The 22,611-nt window shown below is 50.3% G+C and overlaps 1 protein-coding gene across 1 annotated transcript in view; it reads right to left on the reverse strand.

The window, feature by feature from the left end:
* The window catches only part of C2CD2 (C2 calcium dependent domain containing 2), a 60,034-nt gene extending 39,220 nt beyond the window's left edge, over nt 1-20,814 (reverse strand). Inside the window, exons 1-2 of the mRNA XM_052643256.1 lie at nt 20,542-20,814; nt 7,808-7,906 (exon numbers count right to left, since the gene is read on the reverse strand). Coding sequence (XP_052499216.1) covers nt 7,808-7,906; nt 20,542-20,814 — 372 coding nt within the window. The remainder of the gene's footprint in view (nt 1-7,807; nt 7,907-20,541) is intronic.
* Nucleotides 20,815-22,611: the final 1,797 nt, after the last annotated feature.

Below are 22,611 nucleotides of genomic sequence, written 5' to 3' on the forward strand. Positions count from 1 at the left end.
AATGTGGCTTTCCTTGGCTTAAAAACCTGAGAATGCGTTCTCCTCCACGGTCTCTATGTATTAAAAGACATATAAGACACTGCCTTTCAAATGAGGGCAGGAGAGAGCTGGGTCTTTTCCAGGCTGGCTGTTAGTGTTCTAGTGTTCTGCTCAGTCATAGCTTCATCATTAGCCACTGCCTCGTGTTCCAGCTAACGAACAAACCCCCAGCTTGCCCGAGGGTCCTTTCAGCAGTCTACACCAGGCAAAGTACCTGAGGGTTGACTCAGCCCAGATTCCATCTGCCTCCCTTCAAACAAACAGGTGACTCTCCCAGAGGCTCTGCTCCCATCCGGCCTCAAAGGGTGGGGCCCCCAGGGAGGAATCTCTCACCTGCCTTTGGAAAGACCCTGCTTCAAAACAGTTTCACAAGTTGTTAGAACTTTAGCATAAATACCAGGCTAATAGGGTACCTGGAATTTCAAGTCATGCAAAACCAAAAAAAAAAAAAAAAGTCCACCAGTTCCATGCTGGCTCAGTGGTAAAGAATCTGTCTGTCAATGCAGGAGACACCAGTTCCATTCCTGGGTGGAGAAGATCCTACACGCTGCAGGGCAACTAAGCCCGTGCGGAACTATTGAGCCTGTGCTTTAGAGCCCAGGGGCTGCAACTACAGAAGCCCATGTGTCTACAGCCTCTGCTCTGCAACAAGAGAAGCCGCTGTGACAAGCAGCTGTTGCATCAGGACTAGAGAGTAGTCCCCGCTCGCTACAACTAGATAAAAGTCCCTGCACGGCAATGAAGACCCAGCACAACCAAAAGTAAATAAATAGTCACTCATCCAGAAAAAAGAAAAGTCAACCAAATTTCCTATTTGCAACTACAACTTTGTGTTCCACTACCCTGGCAAAGGAGAAGGGGGTGACAGAGGATAAGATGGTTGGATGGACATGAACTTGGGCAAACTCTGGGAGATGGCGAGGGACAGGGAGGACTGGCGTGCTGCAGTCCATGGGGTTGCAAAGTCGGACGTGACTTAGTGACTGAACAATACACTTGCAAAGCACGGGGTTCACCAAGGTTTGGAGAGAGCAGAGGAGACCCCGGAATCTTTCAGTGTATTTTAGTGTATAAATGTATAACAGACAGCCTTTAGATCGAAAAAGTCCATGTGCTCAGAATACACAATTCATACCCAGGGAGGGATGTGGGGTTCCCCGACATATCACATGGAATAAGATTCTGGGGGAAATTCCAAGCAAATGCCTCAATCTGTTTGTTGCTATGGTTTCATGGAAGCAAAGGTTGGTTAGTGCCTTTCAGTTCCCCTTTTTCCATCTTCCCTCTTTCCTGGGGAGGGTGGGAGCTTAAGTGAAATGATAAACATAAAATGATAATAATAAGAAAGGAAAGAATAATCGTTAACAGCTCCATTTATGGGGCATCACAGTCAAAGCCTGTTTCTGGAGGCTGACTCGGGTTCAATTACAGTCTCTGCTTATTCAGTGGTTCTTAGTTCCCTTACCAGCCTCTCTCTGCCTGGCTTCCCCCTCTATACAAAGGTCACGATGCTTCCTTGGGTGGAGGAGAGCTGCGGGTGCTAAGGAGAACAGACAGAATCTGTATAGCCCAACGACATCAGGAGCAGGTCCCTGCAGGTAATGCACAGGCCGGGGCCAGGCAGGGGTTCACCTTTACAGACACAGCCCAGGGCTCAGAGGGAGAAGGAAGTACCCAAGACAAGCTCGCAGCCAGCCTGGATCTCTCTGACTTCTAGATCTTACTCCAGTCTGGGTGGATTGTTTATTTAAAACTTTAACCTGCAGCTGATCGATGCACCATTAGAAGCCTCTATTTATTTACAAATGACACAGACAACAAAGCTAATTCACATTTTTTACGGGGTAGGGCCACCTACCAAGGTAAACAGCACTGCAGTCCCTCAGGACCAATGGTTGTTGCTTTCCCTGGCGAGCCTTCAACATACGAATCCCGTTTACAGGGACACTCACCACACTTGCTAAGGAAATATGTGGCCTTTGCAGCAAGTGCCTGTCCCGCACAATCTGCCTAACCCCGGATCATGTTCAGGGAGCTCAAATGCTGCCCGTGTAGACCTCATGCCTCCACAGGTGCACCAGGAGGGGCCGCTGCTGCCACCTGAGGACGAGGAGCTGCTCTCAGGCTACCTGCAAAATGGAAATTAAGTCTCCATCTTCTGGGTCAAATATTCTGGAGCAAAGCTCTTCCAGGACATGAGCAAAGAGAATGCAGCTGAAACTTGTTGCTCTTGTGTAAGAGTGTAATTACACTTGGGGAGAGAGAAATGTGCTGGGGGCGTGTTGGGACTGGAAGGGAGGACACAGAGAGCCCTGCAGAGAAGTTAAAGGGTGATGCCTTGCTCCACGAGTGCTGCAGACAGGGGTGCTTCCAGTCGCCACCTGAAAAGATGCCCTTCCAAAGGAACGCAGATGCCCTGTCCCATGAGCACTCCCTTAGAGAAATGCCCCAGCCCCTGGTAGGTTTGTCTCTTGGGATAAATATTTGGTGGTGTCCTCAGCTCATGGCATACAGCTTCTAAAACCCTTGGAATCTCCAGAGTGATAAGAATGTCTTTTAGATGCTAAGGAGATGACTGGTGGCTGGGGACCTAGATAACAACAGGAGGTAGGCAGGAGGTCCGCACAATCAAGGCGTGATGAGAGGGGAGAAGCTTTGCCACCTGGAGCCCAGGGGAATGGACAGGGACTGGAGATGGGACCACAGACCCATGGCCTGTGGTTTAATCAGACGTCCTCTGTAATGGAACCTCCATAAAACCCTTTAACAATGGGGTTCAGAGAGCATCTGGTCCTGGAAGGGTGGCACATTAGAGGCCACGGAAGTTCCTGTCCTGTCTCCCTTCCCTGCTCCAGACACCTCTGCCATTTGGCGGTCCCTGAGCTGTGTTCTTTATAAGACACTGGTAATGGCTCAGAGGGTAAAGCGTCTGCCTACAACGCGGGAGACCCGGGTTCGATCCCTGGGTTGGGAAGATCCCCTGGAGAAGGAAATGGCAACCCACTCCAGTACTCCTGCCTGGAAAATCCCATGGACTGAGAAGCCTTGTAGGCTATAGTCCACGGGGTCACAAAGAGTCAGACACAACTTCAATTTCACTTTCAATAGTAAGGAAGGGCTTTCCAGGTGGCTCTGTGGTAAAGAATCCTCCTGCAGTCCAGGAGACCCAGGTTTAATCCTTGTGTGGGGAAGATCCCTTGGATGGCTACACACTCCAGTATTCTTGCCTGGGAAATCCCATGGACAGAGAAGCCTAAGAGCTACCATGAGGTCACAACAAGTCAGACACGACTGAGCAAGTAAACAACAACAATAGTAAGGAAACTGCTTTCCCAAGTTCTGTGAGCTGTTCTAGCATGAGGAGGGGTTGTGGGAACCTTCAACTTTATAGCCAGATGGTGGGTACAGGAAGCCCAGACCTACGGTTGGCATCTGAAATAGGGAGCAGTCTCGTGGGACGGAGCCCTTGATCTGAGGTGTCTGCACTTCAGTTAGTGCCAGAATTGAACTGAATTGTAGAACACCCAGCTGGTGTTCGGAGGACTGGAGGACTGCTTGCTGGGTGACAGAACAAGTGCACACATTTGGTGTCAAGAGTCATAAGCAAACCACTGAGAGGTCCCCTTTCAGCCCTGGCTGCAGGGTGCGGAATGCGTAGCTCCCATGGGTCCTGCAAGACGACTCTGACACTCTGATCTATGCAAGACCTCACTCTCTGTGCAGGACTAGGGCAGGGGGCTTGCTGATGAACAGATTTTTGCAACTGTGGTTACTTTGGCACACAGGGGTCTTCAGGGGCTGCAGGAGAAAGTTGGAGCACAGAGCACTTGGAGGGCGGGGGGAGGCCCAGTTCTGTTCTGGGGGGGTCCTGCAGGGAGACTCAAGTTCAAACCCAAGTCAGGAAGATACCCACAAAGGGAGACCAGAGCCCCATTCTCATCTGACCCAAGCCCCATTCAAGTCTTGATCCAAGACGTGACTATATACCAGCCCCCTTGTCCAGGCAGATTCCTCCTCTTCGTTACCTCAAACGCCATCCACACGTCCCTTGTCAGGGCTGAGACAGGAGGATGAGAAACATGGGCCCTGACGCTCTGAGGGGAGCAGAGAAAGGGCAGGGTGGGGGAGGGGTGGTGGATATCCTAGAATCTCCCGTCTGTATTCCCTGGACACGATCTGTTTGTATCCTGAGGTTCTGCTGTGGATTCCCCTTCTCAGGAATTACACTGCACAGAGGGAGCATGTGACAATGCTGGTACAGGATTCGATCTACGTTTGGAGACCCTGCGGGCGGCTCAGACCCTGAAAGAAGGAAGGCACTGTCATCAGCTCCTGGGACGATGTCTGTCCTTCATTTAACTTGTGGATATTTGGTAACCTCCCATGGGGACACGTTACAAGAGAAATTGACTAGTCAGCCTCGATTGCTTTGCAAGTGGGTACCCTGAAATGGGCTGTGATCAGTCAAGATGCACGTCCAAGAGAGGAAGAGGTTGTGTACAGGATCCAAGCACCTGGGGGTATCCTGCTCCCCACTTCCCACGGGCCAGGTGGATCCCCACAGGGTGCCTGAGCTGGTTCCCTGGGACCACGACACTCAACCCACTTTCCTGCATTGCTCAGGGGGCTGGGCTCCTGCCCAAGAGGAGGGCCCTGATGCCCGCACAAAGGCACTGGCAGGCGCTCAGGTCCTCTCTGGCCAAGAAAACATAGGAGACAAGAACTATGAAGAAACTTGTAAAAGAAAACAAAATCGTGTGCACTTTCTAGTAGTTTACTGGGTGAAAAGCTTCCTAGCACAGAGTGCGGACAGCTCTGCCCATGGTCCCATCTGCAGGGAGCAAAGGAAGGAGAGCTGAGAGCAAGGAGGAAGAGGGCAGACTTAAAAAACTTGATGCAGGGCTTCCCTGGCAGTCCGATGGTTAAGAATCCACCTTGCAACACAAGGGACACCTGTTTGATCCCTGGTTTGAGAAGATCCCACATGCTGGGGAGCAACTAAGCCCAAGTATCACAACTACTGAGCCCAGGGGCTGCAACTACTGAAGCCCGGGCACCGAGAGCCTGTGATCTGCAACAGCAGAAGCCACCACAGTGAGAAGCCCACACACCGCAACCAAGAGCAGCCTCTCGCTTGCCCCAGCTACAGAAAGCCCGGGGGCAGCAACAGAGACCCAACACAACCAAGATAAAAAATTAATTAACTGAATGTTTAAAAAAGCGTTAATGACAGGCTTTAAAAAAAAAAAAAGCCTGTGGACTTCTATACATTGTTCTCAGCTTTTTGATGGGTGTGCAATATTTCTGCCATGGTCTTAAAACAAACACTGTTTAACCATCCACTTTCCAAATGCTGTGTTTCTGGTACTATCTATATATCAAGACCTTTAAAAATGGTCTATGCTCATTTCTAATCCCTGCTCCCTCCTCAGCACCTCCAGGTCAGTCTCTGAGCTCTGTTCTTTTAATACTGACAGCGTCAGAAATCAGGAAATAGAAACTGTCCACCACAAAGGGCTTGAGGCTTATTTGTCAATAATAGGGCACTCCATCAATGCACAGGGGCACATTCCCAGCAGGGAACTCGGGTAGGTCAGGCCTACAGCAAGCTGCCCCCAGACCCCTGGCTTCTGAAACCTGGGCACCGCACCACCTGCTCACAGGGCCCCTTCCGGCTCTCAGGGCTGTGCTGGTGCCATCCTGCCTTGTTGCCACCAGTTTCCTCCCAGCATCTCCCAGGGATTTCCCATGCTTGCTGCAGGGGTTATGGAGCTCTAAGGCTCCAGGATCCACCAGGGCATGGGGAGAGACAGCCCTTCTGCATTGCCAGGGCAAGGGACGCTGGGTCAGTGCCTGGGTGACCAATTCTGGAGCTGACTGTGTGAACCTACAACCCAGGAACCTCACACCTGCCCCAGAGATACTCCCAGGCTTGAGTCTGAGGACTCAGGAGACAGTTCACGGCAGCCTTGCTGCACTTGTGAAAAAGAGAAAACCGTCTCAATGTCCATCTGCAGAAGGTGGGCAAAGCTGCCTGTGTCCACCCAGAGTCGTGAACTGCAGTTCCAGCTAATGAACTACAGCCCCCAAAACCAACCTGGGTGAACATCCAAACTGCCATGTTCTTGTAAAGAGAAAGCTTGTTGTGAAAATGTACACATAAAACAATAAACATTTGAAATGCACAAATGATGTTCTAGCTGACCCAGGGTGGGGGTGGGCGAGGATACACAAGGACGGGGTTCCAGCGGCTGGGTGGGAACTCCTTCTGGGCCCGGGGACCACCCAGATATCTCCTCCTCACAGTCTGCTAAATGGTATGCATTTAACTTGACAATAAAAAATCAAGAACAAGGGGAAGCTTATACTTAAGAGTCTCTCAGCACTTCGCAGAGACTTTTTATTACAAAAAATTTTTCCCATTTTTTATGATAGTTGACCAGTGTAACAAGTAATTTCAGCCTGTAAACTGTTAGCAACTATAAAATAAACTCTGTGTAATAGCTAAATGGCTAAAATCTATATATTATGCCACAGAATTATTCACATATTATTTATAACTGTACTCATACAAATCTAGAGCTTCCCTGGTGGCCCAGTGGTAAGGAACCCGCCTGCCAATACAGGAAACATGAGTTCCATCCCCGGGTCAGAAAGATCCACTGGAGAAGGAAATGGCAACCCACTCCAGTATTCTTGCCTGGGAAATCCGCTGGACAGGGGAGCCTGGCGGGTTCCAGTCCTTGGGGTCACAAAGAGTCGGAAATGACTTAGCAACTAAACAACATTTTATAAATTATAAAATGTATGGTTATAATTTAATAAAATTTATAGATCAGTCCTGGGTGTTCATTGGAAGGATTGATGTTGAAGCTGAAACTCCAATACTTTGGCCACCTGATGCAAAGAGCTGACTCATTTGAAAAGACCTTGATGCTGGGAAAGATTGAAGGCAGGAGGAGAAGGGGACGACAGAGGATGAGATGGCTGGATGGCATCACTGACTCAATGGACATGGGGCTGGGTGGACTCCGGGAGCTGGTGATGAACACGGAGGCCTGGTGTGCTGCAGCAGTACATGGGGTCACAAAGAGTCGGACACGACTGAACGACTGAACTGAACTGATATATATATAAATTTACAAATAATCTGATCATTTAAACTATACCATCAAATGGCTTTTAAATATATTAAATATATGTTAGATATATTTCACATTTTTGTACGAGCATCCCCAGCACCACGTTTAGAACGTTTCGTCACCCCCTAAAATCCCAGCCCCATCAGCAGTGACTGTTCACAGCCCACTCCCAGGCCCTGGACACCACTTGTCTACTTTCTGTCTCCACTGATTTATCTATTCTGAATATTTCATGTGACTGGAATCTCGTAATATGTGTCATGTCTGGCTCCTTTCGCTTAGTGGAATGTCTTCAAGGCTCATCCACGTGGGAGCACGTGTCAGAATCGCATTCCTTCATGAGGCCAAATAATACTCCATCATGTGGGAATGCCATATTTTATTTATCCATTCATCAATGATGGGCCATATTTTATTTATTTTTTTGGTGTAAGATGTCTGGCATTTTCAATAATTCGAAGAATAAATTCCCCCACCCCAGTAAAAAAAAAAAAAAAATTGAAGTATAGTTGATTATAATGTGTCAATCTCTGGTGTATAGCAAAGTAACCCAGTTATACATCCCAGTTTAAAATTGGCTTCCTGGGTGAGGAAAGGCCTCCAGCAGGTAACAGCACCTGGCTCACCTTCTCCTGGGCCGATCGGGCCATGCTGGAGACTTGCTGCACGGTCAGCTCCAGGGGTGGCTGCAGCAGGTCCTCCTGGAAGCAGAGGAGCAGTGGGCCCTGGAACAGAAGAGCAGAGTGAGGAGACGGTGCCCTGGGAGGGTGGGGGCCGGGGGGATCTACTTTCTAAAGGAGATGATGTACTTGCTACAAAGCTCTGCAGCTCTAAGAAGATGTGATATGACTTCATTTAGTTCAATAGGTGCTTCTGAAGAGCAGCCCAAGACAAATATCAGTAAGAAACTCCGGGACAAAATAAAAAATGTGGCAATGAAGACGGCAGAGGGGCTTTTGAGAGCTCAGGTTCACAGTGAGAGCGGAGAAGCCCAGGCTCCCAGGAGGGTGGGTGCGCGGCTGGCCTGCAGGCGGGGCACAGCAGGTACATGGGCTGTGTTCTCCCCTTTCTCTAGGAAAGCTCTCTCCCTAGTTTCAGAGAATCACCTCGCCCTGCCCCACGGGGGTGCGGGCACTCTCCTTAGGTTACCCTCTTCTTGTCTCCCACTGCCCAAGTGGCAGGTGGGCAGGAACCCGTGGGGAGCAGACAGGTGCTTCTCCATGGAATTTAGGATTCTTTGCCTGGAAATGAGCCAGCCGGCAGTACTGCTCAAGGATCAGGTTCCTGAGTCCCTGCTTTGAGGACCCCCAGAGCTGCCAGGCTCCTGCCCTCCATGGTCTCCTGGTTTAACTCCACCTTCAGCTCTCCACATCCTCTCATACCCTCCCAGAAATGTCCTCCACGGCTTGTCACTCTGGCAGGTGACAAGTTCTTGCAATTAAAATCTTTCATGAAAATTCTGCATTAAATTTTGTTTTTTGCAATTAAAATCTTCAATGCAAGACATGCAAATCAATTATTATAAACACAAGGCAATAAGACTAATGCTTTATGAAAGAATACATCAGGACTTGGATTACCAACCAGGTCTCGGTTTTTTGGACTCTGTGGGAGAGGGAGAGCGTGGGATGTTTTGGGAGAATGGCACTGAAACATGTATAATATCATATATGAAATGAATTGCCAGTCCAGGTTCGATGCATGATACTGGATGCCTGGGGCTGGTGCACTGGGACGACCCAGAGGGATAGTACAGGGAGGGAAGAGGGATTGGGGTTCAGGATGGAGAACACGTGTATACCTGTGGCGGATTCATGTTGCTGTATGGCAAAACCAATTTAATATTGTAAAGTAATTAACCTCCAATTAAAATAAATAAATTTATGTATATTTTTTAAAAAATTCTCTTGTGCTGCTGGACACGTACGCCAACAATACGACCCTAGAACAAACTCTCCTTCAACTCTCTTCCTGACATGCTCCAGAAAGCCCATCATTATCAAATGATCATGGATTTAAAACCAGACTCAGCCCCGCAGCTCCCCACCACATCTCATCTATTTCTGAGACTCCCGGCTGTGATGAGCTGGTTCCAACTGCAAGGCAAGATTAAGGGTGGGGGATAGAAATGGTACAAATGGCAGCAAAGCTCTCCTGGCAAGTGCAGTGGGGATGAGCAAGAATGAAGTCAGCCCAGGGCTGTTTCTTAAGAATCCCCAGTGATGCAGCGCACACCTACAGGCACAGAACATTGTCACGGACGTTCTTCTAACCTCATCTTGTCTTAGCGACATCAATCTCACCTCTACAAACCATCAGGGGAGAATTAAATCTACTTCTCAAGAGCGATGAAGTCATGGCTCGGGGCTGCTCTACGGATGTTCTCCATGGCTAGAGCTTGTTTTGGTGCGACCTGCTGGCCAGTGGCTTGGGGATGACATCGCCCTGTGTGCCAGGCCTCCTACTGAAAGAGCAGCCCCAGCACAGAGTGCAGTACTAGGCAGGAGACTGACCCCTTGCAGCTGCTGGACCACCACCAGCTCTTTGTGACCCCATGGACTAGAGCCCACCAGACTCCTCTGTCCATGGGATTCTCCAGGCAAGAATACTGGAGTGGGTTGCAGTTCCTCCTCCAGGGGATCTTCCCCACCCAGGGCTAGAACCCATGCCTCTTGTGTCTCCTGCATTGCAGGCAGATTCTTTATCACTGCACCACTTGGGAAGCCCCACAGCTGCTGGGACTGCGTGTGAAACAATGTACCTTCTACATCAGCCTGAAGAGACCACGTAGACTTAAGCAGCCTGGATGTCACCTCCTGCCCCTGCCCATCAGGAGGTGCCATCTACACCCTCTTACCCATGGCACCTTCTGAATGAAAACCCTGTAGATAGTCTGCTAGGAAAGTTAATGTCAAGAGGCAGGCTCACAAAGAAAATATGTGATTCAGTTAAAATGAGGACCCCAAAGTTCCCCTTCCCTTTCTGATTGATCCTGGAGTTTCAGAGAGCCCAGCCTGTGTGCAGCAAAATCCCTGCATCTCTGCACTCTGTCCATGGGCAGGTAGCATCGTTCTAGACTCAACCCCACTCAGACCAAAGAAAGACTTTACATCTACAAGGAAAAGCAACAGGCAGCAACTGCCAGGAGAACAACTGAGAAAGAAACACAAGCCACTAGCTCTCCCAGACATTAAGACACACTACAGAACCTCTGTGGGCTTTGCAGGTGGCACAGAGATAAACAATCTGCCTGCAATGCGGGAGATGGAAGAGATGTGGGTTTGATCCCCGGGTCGGGAAGATCCCCTGGAGTAGGAAATGGAAACCCACTCCAGTATTCTTGCCTGAATAATCCCATGGACAGAGGAGGCTGGAGGGTTACAGTCCATAGGGTCACAAAGAGTCAGAAACCGCTGAAGTGACAGCATGCATGCACATACAGAACCTCAATGATTCCAAGCGTGTGGTACCAGCACACAAACACACAGATGACCAGTGGGGCTAACACCGGGCATGCAGAATAGACCCCAACATGTATGGAAAGAGTCAGTGACGAGAGTGGCATCCCAAATCACTGGCTAAAGATGGAGTTGTGAAAAATCTGGATGTGGGAGGAGCCCCAGATAGAACACAAACGTAACTGCGCAAGTAAAGAACACAACTGCCAGAAGGGGCAGGAAACAGATTGAACCGGAGAAACTGTGGCAAACAGGATCCTGGCTGCACATAAATGCGAGAATCTAGCCAGGAAATGTGATTCTCACGGGGGCACAGGTCAGCAATGCAGAAAGCACGTTATGTGTACGCTGGAGTTGACCACATAAGTATGTCACAGACAGTGAGTCCCAGATGTCTCGCTCTTGGAGGAGGAAGTTAGAGATAAGGAAAGGGGAAGATGAAAATGAACTCTGTGCCATTGGCCTGGAATCTGGGTTATCAGCATTTGTTGTTCAGTGGCTCAGTCATGTCCGACCTCTTGTGACGCCATGAACTGCAGCACGCCCGGCTTCCCTGTCCTTCATCATTTCCCAGAGTTTGCTCACACTCGTGTCCATTAAGTCGGTGATGCCAACCAACCATCTCATCCTCTGTTGCCCCTTTCTCCTCCTGCCTTCAGTCCTTCCCAGGATCAAGGTCTTTTCCAATGAGCTGGCTCTTGGCATCAGGTGGCCAAAGTATTGGAGCTTCAGCATCAGTTCTTCCAATGAATATTCAGGGTTGATTTTCTTTAGGATTGACTGGTTTGATTCCCTTGCCATCCAAAGGACTTTCAAGGGTCTCTTCCAGCAACACCATTTGAAAGCATCAATTCTTTGGTGCTTAGCCTTCTTTATGGTCCAACTCTCATATGCATACATGACTACTGGAAAATCCATAGCTTTGACTAGATGGACCTTTGTCAGCAAGGTGATATCTCTGCTTTTTAACACACCGTCTAGATCTGTCATAGCTTTCCTTCCAAGGAGCTAGTGTCTTTTAATTTCATGGCTGCAGTCATCATCTGCAGTGATTTTGTAGCCCAAGAAAAATAAAATCTGTCACTGTTTCCATTTTTCCCTCATCTATTTGCCATGAAGTGATGGGACAAGATGCCATGATCTTAGTTTTTTGAATGTTGAGTTTTAAGCCAGGATACTTGGAATGGTTTGCCATTCCTTTCTCCAACAGTATGAAAAGGAGTGTCAACATGGTCATGATTTTGAAGATAGAGGCAGAGAGATGTGTTAGATGAATATGTGCCATCCACACATATCTTGTCCTAGGTCTGTTCACTAAAAGGGTCTAGAAGCAATGAGGCCCCAGCAGTAATGAACACCCCTGATGCCCAAATCTTGTATTCTAAATAATTCTTCAGTAAAAGGAATCAGAGCTGCTTGGAGAAGTGGTCAAATCCAGGGCCAGAGAAGAAGAAAATACAAGATCTTGCAGAACCATCAAGGAAATGCTAATATGTGTGTGTGTGTGTGTGTGTGCGTGTGTAAGAACACAAAAGAGCTTCTAATGGCCCAAACAAGAACAGTTTAAACAACAAAACAAATAGTGATGGTGCTGGATTATAGAGGCTTCCCAAGTGGCACAGTGGTAAGAACCCGCCTGCCAATGCAGGAGAGGCAACAGACTCAAGAGACGAAGTTTTGATCCCTGGGTTGGGAAGATTCCCTGGAGTAGGAATTGGCATTCCACACCAGTATTCTTGCCTGGAAAATTCTATGGACTAGGAGCCTGGCAGGCTATAGTCCCTGGCGCTGCAAAGAGCTGGACATGACTGAGCACATCATGCTGGGTTGTAACCCATGGAATAAAGCAAATATCCATGAATACACACTTATGTAAATACTCAATAAAATGTATAGATGGAAGAGAAGTGTCAGCTCTCTCTTGCAACAGAATTCCAAGGAATAAATGCAGAAGGAAAGAGAAAAAGAGAAAGTCAACATTAGGCAAACTCCACAGAAGTGTCGCAGACTAGATACATGGATGATGCCAAAATCAGCGTGCAGAAGTGTGAAGAGTAACAGGATTTGTGCAGTCTCAAAGTACCTCCCCAAGCTATCTGCTAACTATAGGGAGAAACGATAAGGGAGACATAAGATGTAAGAGAGGAAATGGGTGGAAATCACCTTAACACAGGGATCAAGGCCACAGTCCCCATTGGTAAGCCATGCTGACATCATAAACCCATGAAATAGTACACTCAAAGGGGCACATCCCTTCTGCGGTTTGTGGAACTGCAGCCCAATTGTGCAAAACACTGAACTGAGGGATAGTTGGCAAAACAGCAATCAATACTCTTCAGAGTTGTCAAGGTCATGATCAAAACAAGGGAAGACTGGGAAACTCACAGACTGCTGGAGACAAGCACAAAGCAACAACTCAACAAAGGCAGGACCTGAACGGGACCCTGGAACAAGAAAAGGACACTGGTGGAAGACAAGGGAAACCAAGCAGGGTCTTCAGTTTAGTTAAAATGTTTTGTTAATTTCTTATATTGTTACAATGCTAATATCATTGTACCATGAAATATGGTAACATTCTGCCAACGTTAATTTCTTATATTAGAATATCATTAATATCATTGTGCAGGTCAGGAAGCAACAGTTAGAACTGGACATGGAACAACAGACTGGTTCCAAATAGGAAAAGGAGTACGTCAAGGCTGTATATTGTCACCCTGCTTATTTAATTTACATGCAGAGTACATCATGAGAAACGCTGGGCTGGAAGAAGCACAAGCTGGAATCAAGATTGTCGGGAGAAATATCAATAACCTCAGATATGCAGATGACACCACCCTTATGGCAGAAAGTGAAGAGGAACTAAAAAGCCTCTTGTTGAAAGTGAAAGAGGAGAATGAAAAAGTTGGCTTAAAGCTCAACATTCAGAAAACTGAGATCACGGCATCTGGTTCCATCACTTCATGGGAAATATATGGGGAAACGGTGGAAACAGTGTCAGACTTTATTTTGGGGGGCTCCAAAAATCACTGCAGATGGTGACTGCAGCCATGAAATGAAAAGATGCTTACTCCTTGGAAGGAAAGTTATGACCAACCTAGATAGCATATTCAAAAGCAGAGACATTACCTTGCAAACAAAGGTCCGTCTAGTCAAGGCTATGGTTTTTCCTGTGGTCATGTATGGATGTGAGAGTTGGACTGTGAAGAAAGCTGAGCGCCAAAGAATTGATGCTTCTGAAATGTGGTGTTGGAGAAGACTCTTGAGAGTCTCTTGGACTGCAAGGAGATCCAACCAGTCCATTCTAAAGGAGATCAGTCCTGGGTGTTCTTTGGAAGGAATGATGCTAAAGCTGAAACTCCAATACTTTGGCCATCTCATGTGAAGAGCTGACTCACTGGAAAAGACTCTGATGCTGGGAGGGATTGGGAGCAGGAGGAGAAGGGGACAACAGAGGATGAGATGGCTGGATGGCATCACCAACTCGATGGACATGAGTTTGAGTGAACTCCAGGAGTTGGTGATGGACAGGGAGGCCTGGCGTGCTGTGATTCATGGGGCTGCAGAGTCAGACATGACTGAGCGACTGAACTGAATATCATTGTACTATGAATTGGCACTGTGGTGAAGAATCCACCTACCAATGCAGCAGACACAGGTTTGATCCCTAATCTGGGAAGATTCCACGTGCTTCAAAGTAACTAAGCCCGTGGGCCACAACTATTGAGCCTGTTCTCCAGAGCCCGGAACCCTCAACTACTGAGCCTCCGTACTGCAGCTCCTGAAGCCCGTGCTCTCTAGAGCCCATGTGCTGCAACTAGAGGGTAGCCCCAGCCCAGTGCAGCCAAAAATAAATTAAAAAATTTTAATCATAGTAACATTGTACCAATGTTAATTTTTTATACTGTTACAATGTGAATATCATTATACTATGAATTATACTAATATTGTACAATGTTAATTTCTTATACTGTTACAATTTTAATGTTTTACTATGAACTATAGTAACACTGTACCAGTGTTAATTTTTTATACTGTTACAATGTTAATATCATTGTACTATGAATTATAGTAACATTGTACCAATGTAATTTCTTGTTTCTGATTATTGCAGCCCTGTGTGGTGTTGGAGAAGACTCTTGAGAGTCCCTTGGACTGCAAGGAGATCCAACCAGTCCATTCTGAAGATCAGTCCCAGGTGTTCTTTGGAAGGAATGATGCTAAAGCTGAAACTCCAGTAGTTTGGCCACCTCATGAGAAGAGCTGACTCATTGGAAAAGACTCTGATGCTGGGAGGGATTGGGGGCAGGAGGAGAAGGGGACGACAGAGGATGAGATGGCTAGATTGCATCACTGACTTGATGGACGTGAGTCTGAGTGAACTCCGGGAGTTGGTGATGGACAGGGAGGCCTGGCGTGCTGCAATTCATGGGGTCGCAACAAGTTGGACACGACTGAGCGACTGAACTGAACTGAACTGACTGATGGTTATGTAGGCTGGATAAGGAAAGGATAGAGACTCAATTGTTTTTACAACTTTTCTCTAAATCTAAAAGCAGTAAACATTTTTAAAGTTTTTTTTTAAGGGGATGTTACAAGAAAGCAGCCCATCTTGACCCTATTGGCTAAAGGCTTCACACAGATCTCATCTCATCTGGACTAGAAGCTGTTTCCCAGGCTGAACCCCAAGTTATCCTCTTCCAGGGATGAAGTACAGAGAGGTCAGGGCTTGCCCAAGGTCACACAGCCCCAGAGCTGCCTCCCAACCTAAGCAGAGAACACACAGCTCTTCCAAGTAGCTCAAGAGGTCCCCTCCCTCAACAACCCAGGGGGGCTGGCGGGAGTGGAAGTTAGCTTTGGCTGCATTTTAGTTGACATTAACACTACACCCACTCTTCCTTCCCCTGAATTCCCATGTTGCTGAGAGAATGGGTGAACACAAGGAACAACCTGAACTGGCATCTCTTCCTCGTTTCTACTGACAATCTGCAGAGTCATCAGTGAGCCTCCTTTAGGTTGACGCTTTAGAAGTGAAAAACAAAGCACATTAAACAGTTTGCTTGGCCCAGGCTTGGCCAGCTCCCAAGCAGGGGAGGCCTGAGTCCAGACAGGCCGAGGTACATCACCACCGTTTCTCCCCTTCAGTGACAAGTTTCTAACAGGGGCTGTTATTCATGCCCTGAGACAGCTGAGCACTCGGCGCCGGGTGGGCTGCACCTGGATGGACAGAGCTCTGGCCTCCCTCACGATCCTGGGAGCTGATGAGGGCACCGGTGACCACACAGTGCTGCTGGGGTGGGAGTGGGCCAGCAGTCGCCAAAAAGTGGGGAGGAGGGATTTTTGTTCTGAGACCTGAAATACTGCTGTTGTTTTTCAGTCGCTCATTCACATCTGACTCTTTGCAACCCCATGAACTGCAGCACACCAGGCTCCCCTGTCCTTCAACATTTCCCAGAGTCTGCTCAAATCCAAGTCCACGGAGTCAGCAATGCTATCTAACCATCTCATCCTCTGCCACCCCCTCCTCCTATTGTTTTCAGTCTTTCCCAGCATCAGGGTCTTTTCTAGTGAGTCGGTTCTTCGCCATCAGTTGGCCAAAGTATTGGAGCTTCAGCTTCAGCATCAGTACTTTCAATGAATATTCAGGGTTGATTTCTTTTAGGATTGACTGGTCTGATCTCCTTGCTGTCCCAGGGACTCTCAAGAATCTTCTCCAGCACCACAGTTCGAAAGCGTCAGGACAAAGCCTGAATAAGTGTTGGGGACAGAAGGAATGCCCTGTGGGAAGACCCCACACAGGAAAGAACCCTGAATGTTTGAGCAACAGCAAGGAGAGTTAATTTGACGGTCAGGTAAAGGGTGACTGACTCAAGGTCACCTTCCCATTCTTACCAGCTGACCTCTTACACTGTGGGCACCATCGGTGCTCAAGGACCTTGAATTTTTGTGAGGAGCACTTGAAGGAAGCTCATTACAGAACAAGAAACCTCCAAGTCTTGTCACTTTGTTTACTCCTAAAATTGCTGCAGCTCATATACAAGTCAGAGCTATTAATACCATGTTTTAAGTTCACACGGCATCTTCTTCTTTTCTTTTTTTTTTTTTTATGAAGACCACAAATTGTCCTACAGTCTTGGTCATCTACATTTAGAACATTCCTCTGAAAAGAATCCTGGGGTAAAGGACTAAAGAAACAAACAGCTTCATGACCCTCTCCACCAGGGCCTGGGCCTACTCAAGCAACCCATTCCCAGACAAGTCCAGAACATGGTGCTTGCTCTCAGACCGCTGCTCCCCGCACGTAGTCCCGACAGCATCAGCCTTGGGAGGGGGCTCTATCCAGCCTGTGGGTAGGGGTCTCAGGACCATGGGCTCTGGCTTTCAGAGCTGGTGACCTGCTGTGGAAAGAGCAGCCCCAGAGTCAGCGGTGGGTGTCAAGGGTGTGGACTGCTGCTGAGGTGATGTCACCCCAAACAACTTTATAAATATTCTCATAAATGCAAAGGGGAAACCTCCACTGTTGCCCTCAGATAACAGGGCATTAGTTCTCAGGTTGGTGACTGAACCAATCCTGGGATCTTCCTGTCCTCATGGACCGAGCTGCGATCAGAGCAGCTGATGTCAGGTGTTTGCAATGCCAGCGTGGAGAGGTGTTGTTGGATGGGGGGACTTTGACAGAATGCTGGCTGGCTTATGGACACTGTGTGTGTCCAGCAGCTTCTCTCTAGTGAAGAGCTAGCTTTGGGAACTTGTGAAACATACAGTAGGCTCCCTGTACCCCCGGTGACTCCCTGAGTCTGAAGTGGGGGAGGTGGCAGACATGTATATTCTTTCAAAGGTCTCTAGGCAATTTGCCAGCGTTCCCCAAATACCAGGTATGTGCTGCCAGAGCAGCCATGCCCTCATCTGTCTCTCCAACTCAGCATCCTGTCTAATCATAAGGAGTAAGGGTCAAAACCCTGCAGGACCCCCTGATACAAGGAGCCTGCCCTGCCTCAGTCACTGGTCATCCAGGGTCAAAGGAGGCTCCACAAGTTACTAACCATCTTTAACTCCCTGGAGACAGGAGCCCCATTGTTGGGGATGACGTGTTAAACAATCGTACCCTTTGATTCTTTCTTGCTGGACCTCAACTGAAGGAAATATTTGAGTCTCAAAGTCAAATTTGCTGCCCATGGGGGACCATGGACCCTTGCAGATGTAGATGAACCATGAAGACCCCTGGCCCTGGGTCTAGCTCAACACTGGCAAATCTCTCCAGCTCATACTCCTCTGTCTCCCCTTTAGGAGAAGGAAGAGGTGCTGCTAGAAGGGTTTAGGGTTCCTTGCAGTGCTAAGATACGAACTGGGGTAAAACAGGATGAGAGGAGTTGCTCCATTCAGGAGAGAACTCCACCTTGCACAGAAGATGCTGGAGATGACAGTTACTGCCAATCCCCCAGGAACAGGAGTGCTCTCCTCTTGGGCCAGGGCACACAGACAACAGCACAGGGTGGGGGCAGGAGGGGGCCGCTAAGCTGGCTCGCTGTGCCGAATGCGGACTTGGAGTTGTCAACCCTAATCGGGGATTAGCGGGAATCGAGCTGAAGGGAGGACAGAGGGAGAGTCCCGCAGGGCTGGCTGCCAGGTCAGGACACCCACTAGGAAGACATCAGGGCCTGCTCACCCACTCTGTCATTAGTGCTGCAATCGGATGGCCCAGGACAGGGGAGGGGGTGTGCCAAGGCCATAGCAGCAGTTACCCAGATCCTATCAGCCTGCAGAACCTTCCATTTGAATTCAAATCAAGCAACACATCCAGGTACCAGGGAGAGCAAAGTGACACACACACACACACACACACACACTGAGCCACCTGATACCACACTCAGACCCAACTGCTGTCAGAGAAGACTTAGAGCTGCCTTGAGCCTATACTCAGTACATCATTGCCCCTTCCAGGCAGGAGTTCTGGAAAAACTAGTGTCTAAGATTCTGCAGTGCGTGGTGAATAGCAGACGACAGGCAAATAAGCCAAACCTCCCCCAACTCAAGCCCTCAGCCGAGGCCTCCACCCACACAGACGCGAGCGAGCAGGGAGAACGGTCTTCATCCCAAACCTTCAGGTATTTTCTCCAGTTACTCAAAGGGCTGCCCACAAATTCCAGGGCAGAGATTTCCTCCTTTCTCAGCCCTCCAGGCACACAGATAATCTGGAAGCTTCCAATCAAGGCAATTGCAGGTTCTGAGCCAATCAGGAAATGTCAGGGAGCCAGGCAGAATGGTTTAAGCAGGACTGTCCCAGACTTACAGGAGGGAGGGTTGTGCCTCTGCCTGACTCTCTCAAGGGCCCCAGGGTGACAACAGGACCCTACAGATCAGCTCAGAAAAGGCTGAGAGGCAGAATCAGTGGCCCACATCATGCCCCCGTCTCTTCCAGCTGAGACAAGACTTTCGCCCGCTCACAACTCCAGCCTGCAGTGTACTCAGCCCCGGAACCCAGGCCCAGGACACCCGGTCAACCAGGGGTCAATGACAGCAGCTTCGTGGGGAAACAGATTTGTGTTTGCTTATCCAGGTGAGGTCACGGGGCTTCAGGGTTCCCACAAGAAATGGGGTGGTTCCTCTGAAGAGTTGTCCAGTTCTCGCAGCGAGGCCACAGACTCCAGGCACCCAGGCAGTCGGAAGTCAAATGACCTTGAAGGCTTTTTGCATCCAAAAGGCATGGTTATTTTTTCCCAGAGTTCAGAACATAGTCTTTTGTTGGATTTATGCTCATTCGCTCAAAGCTTTTCTGTTTTTCAGGTCCATGGCTACATGAGCCAAGGCCACGGCACAAGAGCCAGACAGAGGGCTCGCCATGCAGCATTCGGAAGGCGGACAGTTTAGACACGCAGCATTTGTTGTTTCCAAAGCAAAAGGCCATGGGCTTCTCCACTAAGTTCCCAAGCAGGTGGAGGAGCGTGTACACCTGGGAGCAAGGAGCAAGGAGGACTGGCAAAGACTTAGTGCCCCAGACTCACCAGGCCTTCATTCCTTCTATGGAATATTTAGAAACAGCAGACAAGAGGAGTGCATCATTAAACCAAGATGCCTTAAAAGTACCAATAAGCCACCCAGCCATTAACTAGACCAGGAACACAACCACAGGTGCCCAAGGCAACAGAGTTCAGACTAAGCCCCTAAGAGTTTTCAGGAAGTTCTCATTCAGAACACAGGTTCTGAGCCAATCAGGAAATGTCAGGGAGCCAGGCAGAATGGTTTAAGGAGGGCTATCCCAACATGCAGGTAGCTGGGTTCAAATCCCAGCTCTGCCACCCATGGGCTGTGTAACCTTAGGCAGGCTACTTAACCTCTCCAGGCCTCAGTTTCCCCCAACTCTAAAATGCTGAGGATGCCTTTGCTCCAGGAACTGTGAGGATTCAGAGACGATCATATGTACCTAAAGCCCCCAACACACGTCTGGCCAGTAGCTGGCCCTCAATGGTCACTAATTTTAAGTGCAAACCTTTGGGTTATACATTCTGGGTAAAATTCAGCTCCATAGATGGAAGCATGTTTGGTTCAGAGTGATTCATAAATCAGGTGCAAAAGCGGTCCAGTGTCCAGGCGAATACGGGAAGCCACCTGGGACGCCGGCCAGGAAGGACAGGTAAGGGCCAGCGGGGAAGTGGCCCCTGAACAAGTCCCTCCAGCAGCCAGGCTGTCCCCCTGGCACACTTCAGGTCAGGCTAATGAGACCTAATCACTCCGCCTTCATTCCCCATCGAGGGTCCTCCGGCTCCACGGTCTTTCTAACTTTCAAGGATGCTCTGCCCCCTGAAGCAGTCAAGGGCTGTGGCGAGGCTCCAGGGAATAAGAGCCTGAAGACACCCCGCGATCACCGCGCCCGACCCCGCAGCACGGCCGCCCTCACAGAAACTCACCCCCTTCCGTTTGGCCTCATCGTTCAGGGCGGTCACCCAGGCGGCCTGCCACTGGCTCCTCCAGCTGTTCAGAGTCAGGATCCAGGCGAGCAGCGCATCCGACTCTGGGCGCTGGCAGTCGCCAGGCTCCGCCGCCCGCCTCCGGGAGCGGGGTAGCGCCCTGGCCAGCGCCCACTGCGCCAGGTACAGGCCCACCGTGCCCAGGGCCACGACGAAGAGAGCCACCAAGACCAGCCACTGGACCTCATCGAGCCACGAGCCCAGGCGGGACATGGTGATGGCGCATACCCGGCACGCCTCGCCCCAACTTCCCAGGCAGCCCCCGGCCGGGCGCACAGCCCGCGGGCGGCAAGCTCAGGACATCAGCTCGCCGCCGGCCGGGACTCGCGGGGGGCGGGACGGGGGCGCGGCGGGCGGATCAGGGCAGCTGGCGGTGCGGGCCCCGGGCGCCGAGAGGCCGGGCGGACGGCGGGAGCGGGAGGAAAAGCCGGCCGGCGCGCGACGGCCACGGCCCAGGACTGCGCCTCCAACCCCGCGCACCTGGCAGATAGAGACGCGGCCCGCGTTCCCGACTCGGGCGCCTGGGCTGTTCCCGGGCCGCAGCCGGCCGCGCTTCCTCCTGCGCGCGCCGCCCCAGGCGTCCCGCCCGCGGCCCAGTGGCGGCCGGAGAAGGCTTGGGCCGCGGGGCGGGGGAGGGGGCGCGGCCTGCGGGGCGGGGCCGGGCCGGGGCCGGGGCGGGGCCTGTGCCTCCCTTGTGCCTGGGTCGTCGCGTCCGTCCCCGCCCACGCCACCCGCCCGCCCGCCCTCTTAAAGGCCCGGCGTCCGGCTCCGCTGTCGGCCCCGCCTCCGCCGCGGCCTCCGGCCTGGCCCGCCACGTGCGCGCGCCGCCCGCCCGCTTCGGCGCCTCCCCAGGGCGGCGGCGGCGCGGCGTCTTCCGGACCTGACCTGTCCACAGCGTGGCGACGCGAAAGCGCGGGACTTTCCAATTAGCCCGACGCCGAGGCTACAGTGGGGCGGTCTGGCTGGACTTCCATGAGCGTCTGTGCACACGTGTGTGCACGTGTGTGTGTGTGCCTATGTGTGTGCGTGCGTGTGGAAGGGTGATTTCTAGGGTTGCGGTCTGCCCGCCAGCAGAATACTGAATCTGGTTTTCACATCCTTGGAAAGTCCCTGGAAACCCACCATTCGCACCCTGAAGTCTGGACCCTCCCTTGCAGAGCTGCCGTGATATCTCCCAGGAGCGTCAGAAAGAAGGCTCAGTAAGAAGCTTGTGCGCATGGAAGCGTGTGACACCTCCTGGCGCCCCTCACCTGGCAGAGTCAGCCCCCATCATGAGGGAATGCCTCAAGGCAGTAGCCTGAGACTCTCAAAGTCGTAAAGACAAACCTGAACCCGTAAGATAGTGATTTGTTTGTCCTTCCGTAGTGGCTCAGAGGTTAAAGCGTCTGCCTGCAATGCAGGAGACCTGGGTTTGATCCCTGGGTTGGGAAGATCCCCTGGAGAAGGAAATGGCAACCCACTCTAGTATTCTTGCCTGGAGAATCCCATGGACATAGGAGCCTGGTGGGCTACAGTCCACGGGGTTGCAAAGAGTCGGACACGACTGAGTGACTTCACTTTCACTTTCTGCAGCTGTATGAAGGGGATTTGACCTTGAATTGGGTTGACTGAACCTGGGCAGTCTCTCTGGCTGGGTCTGCCTGTCTGATACCATCAGTATGGGTCCTGGCCCCACCACTGCAGCAGAGGTTCCTCACTGATTCCCCCCCAACCCCTCCTTTCCAACCTGGCTCAGGGAGAGATTACTAAGACAGACTAGTGTCTGGCCAAAGGACATAAGGATCTAGATCCGGCTGGGAGGTTGGTGGCATTTATTGACAACTATTATGCACAAATCCTGGAAACAGTAGAGCAAAGAGAACCACAGACAGATGCTATGACAGATCTGCCCTGGATGCCAAATATTAGAGACAAGGCTGAGGTGCCGGCTGGAAAGGGCGAGCTTGGTGTAATGGTATTTGAAGAAGTGTGCGTGTGCTAAGGCCCTGAGGCCCGCATGTGGCTCAGTAC

The sequence above is a fragment of the Budorcas taxicolor genome, chromosome 1 (genome assembly GCF_023091745.1).
Source record: "Budorcas taxicolor isolate Tak-1 chromosome 1, Takin1.1, whole genome shotgun sequence".
In the NCBI taxonomy this organism is placed as follows: Eukaryota; Metazoa; Chordata; class Mammalia; order Artiodactyla; family Bovidae; genus Budorcas; species Budorcas taxicolor.